This window comes from Bacillus rossius, chromosome 3 (genome assembly GCF_032445375.1).
Source record: "Bacillus rossius redtenbacheri isolate Brsri chromosome 3, Brsri_v3, whole genome shotgun sequence".
NCBI lineage: Eukaryota > Metazoa > Arthropoda > Insecta > Phasmatodea > Bacillidae > Bacillus > Bacillus rossius.
The window spans coordinates 122314236-122320333 of record NC_086332.1 but is presented as its reverse complement, the minus strand read 5'-3'; the positions used below and the strand labels follow the sequence as shown (position 1 = coordinate 122320333).

General features: G+C 36.4%; 1 protein-coding gene across 1 annotated transcript; it reads left to right on the top strand.

Annotated features, from left to right (window-relative positions):
- Positions 1–2242: 2242 nt before the first annotated feature.
- On the top strand, positions 2243–3366 carry LOC134531210 (chromobox protein homolog 1-like). The gene has a single exon (XM_063366869.1). The coding sequence runs from the start codon at positions 2349–2351 to the stop codon at positions 3270–3272; it is 924 nt and encodes a 307-aa protein (XP_063222939.1). The 5' UTR covers positions 2243–2348; the 3' UTR covers positions 3273–3366.
- The last annotated feature ends 2732 nt before the right edge of the window (positions 3367–6098 follow it).

Genomic DNA, 6098 nt, shown 5'->3' with positions numbered 1-6098 from the left:
CCTAGGCTGCTTGGCCCACTCCTATTGTTGGTTGGGTGCCTTGGGTGGTGCATGATGTAATGTCTGGCATGTGTCACTCTGCTGTACTGTGTGCTCCACATCTGCATCGAGACCAGGCTACCACACATAACACCTAGCTAATAACTTTGTATTAACCATGCCCTGATGACCCACATGCAAGGTTTTCAAAATCTCAGGTCACCCGGCTTGCGGAATGACGACCCGGGAGCCCCACAAAAAGCACCCCCGGTGTATGGTTAGTGCGTGTTTCCTCCTGATGAAGGAAACATATTCCTCCTCCTGTTTGTCATGCGGCCTGCCTGTCAAAGCCCAATGACAGATACGTGATAGGATTGGATCAGCTCGAGTCATTGCAGTGATGTGACGTGCGGTCAGTGGTGGCACATTTAATGCTTCGAGAAGAAGGACCTCCATCGGAGCCAGAACAGCTACATCAAGGGTAGGCCGTGGTAGATGGCTGAGTCCATTAGCATTTGCGATGTTGGAACCAGGCCTATAGCACAGCTCATAATCATAACCACTAAGGATGATACTCCAACGCAGCATGTGTGGTGAAATGATGTTTGGAGTTACCCGGTCTTTCGTAAATAATCCAAGCAACGGCTTGTGATCTGTGTGTATCGCAAACCACCGACCATATAAGAAGTCATGGAATTTCTTGACTCCAGCAATGATAATCAGTGCCTCTTTGTCAATCTGAGCATAATGGTGCTCGGTGGAAGTCATTGTACGGGAGTAAAAATAAATAGGAATATTTTCACCCCGTGCGCTCGTCTGACTTAGAACAGCTCTCACTCCAAATTGAGATACATCGCACGCCAGAATTAGTGGTAGGTCAGGGTCATAATGAGCCAACAAGGAATCCGACGACAAGAGGCGCTTGGTTGCAGAAAAAGCTGCTTCATGTCGCTGTGTCCACTCCCACTTCGCTGAACTGCGCAATATATCATGCAAGGGTTCCGTCACATCAGCTTTATCCTTCAAGAAGGAATGATAAAAATTTAAGAGTCCAAGGTAGGCTTGTAGTTCTTCCTTCTTTGACGGATTTGGTGCGTAGTGAATGGCACGAACCTTGTCCGGTGTGGGTCGTAACCCTCTTTGGTCCACTACAAACCCTAAGAACATTACCTCTGGTACTCCCAACTGACACTTTTCTGGATTAACATGAATCCCAGCTTCCTGTAAATGCTGCAGTACCTGTCGTACCTTGCTACGCAAATCTTCTGCTGATGCACCCTTTACCAAAACGTCGTCGAAATACAGAACCACTACATCTAGGCCAGATAATAACCCTGCCATAAACCGCTGGAAATTTCCAGGGGCAATGCCGAACTGCAGCCGATTAACCTGAAAAGCACCCTTGTGTGTGATGATTGTCTGAGCCTATGCAGCATCTTCATCAACTACAAGCTGCTGAAAGAGGGGCAGTAACAAAAAGCTAAAGATTTTAATGGTGAAGGGTGGAAAGGAAAGTGGCGGGGAAAAGTCCCAACACCCGGCCTTTTCAAAACTTATGTTGTTGAATTCATTTAAGTTGTAACCCACAAGTGTGGTCGGGGATGATGACAATACCTGGTGAGCAGTGCTGCTGGCCAGTGACTTGGTGCAGGGTGCAGGGAGATGTCGGGTAGTACCTACGAGCCAGCCCCACTGGTCTGTGTTGGATGGAGTGGCATGTCGTCGTTCCACGCAGATGTGGTTGGTGTCATTGAAAGATCGTGGACATACATGTAATAACAATGAATTATGATACCAAGTTGAATACGAATGTACAAAAGTTCCTCAAGACCTGACATAATTTGTTTGTATCTTGATACTCATGTTTTTGTTTGGTTAAAATATTTAGAAATGGTAAATTAAAGCGGTGAGCATCATTCATCACAGGATTAATGTATAAAAAGACAGAGTAAGTCGAATGTTGGTGATGAAGGTGCTCACCGTTCCTATTATTTACAAATATAACTACACAAATAACCTATTCCAAAATTCAAAGATAGATCGGCTCCTGACATGAGACCATGCCATCATAATGAAGGAATAAAATTTGGAAAACGTTTTATGGAACAATTACCGAAATTTGTCATAACCACAAAATAGTTGAAACAAACGTGGCGTATTTCTGTTTCTATATTTTCCTCTTAGTATACTCAGCCTTATGTATGTACCACCTATAAATTCAGTCTACAGCTTATGTGCTTCTATGTTTGTCGCCATTGCTGTTTGGCGGCATCAGTACGTTTGTCGTTTGTGTTGATCTGGTACGGAGCAACGATTGGATTTTTGTATTTCGGGTGTTTGGTGAAATAAATTTGTTGTGAAGTGTTAAAATGTTGAATTTTGAGAGAGACAGGGACTCTGATGAGGATTACATTGTTGAAGAAGTAGTTGATAAGCGAAAGAGGAAAGGTAAAGTTGAATATTTATTAAAATGGAAGGGTTACCCATGTGAAGAAAACACTTGGGAGAAGGAAGATAATTTGAACTGCCCCGAATTGTTAGCTAAATTTGAGAAGTCAAGTGCAAGTAATGAAAAAAATAATGGAATTGAAGGCCGTAACTCGGTGGATAATGATGTGAAAATTAGAGCCAAATCCAAGAAAAAAATTATTTCTACTAAAAAAAAGAGTATTGCAAATAAAGCAAAAGCAAAAGATGAAAATGAGGCAGAGAAGAGCGTTTCAAAAAATGTTACGAGAAATCAGAAACCATCACAGAAAAGGAAGGATGGCAGTGGAATTTCACCTATTGGAAAAAAGTCAAAAGTTGATAACCCTAAAATAAAACCAAATCGTCTAACTTCTAAACAGAGGGCTTTAAGTAAAGGTGAAGTAGATGTCAAAGACATCAAAGAAAATGGTTCTAGCCTCCAAAAGCCTAAGAATTCTGCATCTGAAGTTAAAAGTTGGAAAGTGAAGTTGGCGAGTAGCAGTGATAAAACGGAGGTAATTGAATCTAAATGTATTAAACCTAGTAAAGACCTTTCTGAGACATCAAAGAATAAGCCTGGAACATCGGAAAAAAATAACCAGTCAATTCAGGTGGAACCAGAAATAGGATTTGACCGTGGTTTGAAACCAGAAAGCATTGTTGGTGCAACAAAGGATGATGGGAAACTTTTTTTCTTAATGAAGTGGGAGAACTGTGATGATGTTGATAAGGTTGCTGCAGATGAAGCAAAACTTGTTTGTCCTGACATTGTCATAAAATTCTACGAAGAAAGGCTTTCGTGGAAGGAATCTGATATTGTGTAGCTTACTGCGTTTCTCAAATGTTGTGCTATTTGTGCATATATTTTTAGAATATTAACCTAAGTTATTTTTCTGCATACATTTTAAAATTATATTTAACTTTAAAAAATTTATTAGTTTTAATATATCTTTTTTGGTTTAATAACTAAGAATTTTGGGTGATTCTGAGAGAGATTCTTTTAAAAAAAAATTAATTCCAAAATTTATTTCTTTTACTTCCTGACATGGTTTATGAGAATTATAGGTAAATATGTAGTGTACGGATTATCGTCAAAAAAAATTTTAAAATCTGAAATAACTTTCATTATATGCTCTTTTACGTCCTCTTTTCGTTACAGCCTGCGGAGATAAGAAATTCCAAATACTTTAGGAGATATCGAATTTTTTAATTTTCATATTTGGGCGATATTTGTAAAAAAAAAATTTCAAAATTCCGAAAATACTTTTATTCTGTGCTCTTTAACTTCCTCTTTTCATTAAACCCGGTGGAGATAAGAAATTCTAAATACTTTAGGAGATATCAAATTTTTTAATTTTCATCGTGTGCACTCATGCGGCGTTGACCATTGTTGCTTGTTTACGAGCAGAGACAATGTACGAGTATGATTTTTTTTTTTTCGCGGCGTACGTGAACGACTATATCATTTTCTACTAATGGCAAAGAAATTGTACCCGCCTCTAACTTAGGTGAGTTTTTAACATTTCAAATTTTAATGTTTTATTTGTTATGTTGCGCAAGTAATAAGTAAAAAGAAAATTACGTGAGTTCCTACTGTTCATCCTTTGGGTAAATATGTAGAATCGCGGTATATGCGAAAAAAAATGCTAAAAATCCGAAATTAATTTTATTCTATGCTCTTTTACTTCCTCTTTTCAATAAACCCGGCGGAGATAAGAAATTCCAAATACTTTAGGAGATATTGAATTTTTATTTTCCATCTCAATACCGACCATTGTTGCTTGTTTACGTTTATGATCTTTTTCTTTTCGCGACGTAGGTAGAACGACATCATTTTCTACTAATGGCAAAGGAATTGTACCCGCCTCTAACGTAGGTGATTTTTTAACGTTTCAAATTTTAATGTTTTATTTGTTGCGCAAGTAATAAGTAAAAAAAAAATTACATGAGTTCCTACTGTTCATCCTTTGTCCCGGTTTGTTAGGTCAGGTCAGCTACATTATAAATACTTTAAAACTAAACAACTATTAACATTAATTTATATTATTTTTAATGTCTGCTTAGTTGAAAGTATTAATAATGTAACTGACCTGACCTAATAGACCATTTTAATTAATTAGGCATTCACGAACGGTAAATCAAGATGCACATAAAGTTCTGCCATTCCCGATTACACCCGAACAATTTACCTTCGGCCAACCTCGGGTTTATTTATTAAATTTATATTTCTCTGTTTATTTTAATGTAGCTATACTAACCTAACTAACCATCCATAGTGTTTTAAAGTGTTTTAATGTAGCTAACCTAACATAACATAACTATAATAAAAGTATTTTCAGATTTTAATAGATACTCCTAAACAAGCAACAATGTAGTCGTTCACATACGTCGCGGGAAAAAAAATCATACTCGTCTCGTAAACAAGAAACAATGGTGGCCGCCTGAATTCACAGGTATTGTGATAAAAATTTAAAAATTCGATATCTCCTAAAGTATTTGGAATTTCTTATCTCTGCCGGTTTTAATGAAAATAGGAAGTGAAAGAGCATATAATAAAAGTAATTTCAGATTTTTAGAATTGTTTTTTCGCAAATACCGCTACTCTACATGTTCAAAATTAAAAAATTCCATATCTCCTAAAGTTTTTGGAATTTCTTATCTCCGCCGGTTGATTTAAAAAGAGGAAGTGAAAGAGCATAGAATAAAAGTATTTTTGGATTTTTAGCATTTTTTTTCGCATATACAGTTACCCTACATATTTACCATCCTTTGTCCCGGTTTGTTAGGTCAGGTCAGCGACATTAAAAATACTTTAAAACTAAACAACCATTAAAATTAATTTTATTATTTTTAATGTCCGTTCAGTTTCAAAGTATTTATAATGTAGCTTACCTGACCTAATCTACCTTTGTCCTGTTTTGTTAGGTCAGGTCAGTTACATTATAAATACTTAAAACTATACAACAAGTAAAATTAATTGATATGATTTTAAATTTCCGTTTATTTTGAAGTATTTATAATGTAACTAACCTTACCTAATGGAAAATTTCTGTTATTTAGGCATTCACGCACACGGCAAAATATAAAATGGCGACGGTCGAATGATTACATAGGTCTTGTATTGCAAAATAAGAACGGCGATATCTCCTAAAGTATTTGGAATTTCTTATATCCGCAGGCTGTAATGAAAAGAGGACGTAAAAGAGCATATAATGAAAGTTATTTCAGATTTTTAAAATTTTTTTTGACGATAACCCGTACACTACATATTTACTGAATTCTAGGACAGAGTGTTGTAATACTTCAAGTAGTGTACAAGAAGATTATTATTTTAATACGTGGTTATGTAGTGATAGTACAAGTAGTGTGATGATGTGAGAATGTTTAATTAGGGGTTAGCTACATTAAAAATACTTTACAATATTGATGTCAATTGGCCAGGTTATTTATATTAAAATGGTATAAAACAATTTAAATGGTTGGTTAGGAACAAACAATTTATAATGTAGGTAATGTAGCAAAACAAACCATTCACAAAAATTACACGGTGTTTCTAATTTAGCTAACTCAACCTAGCCAACGGTTTATAAAATATCACAGTATTTTTAATGTTTCTGACCTAACCTGACCAGCCGTAATGATTTCCCAGT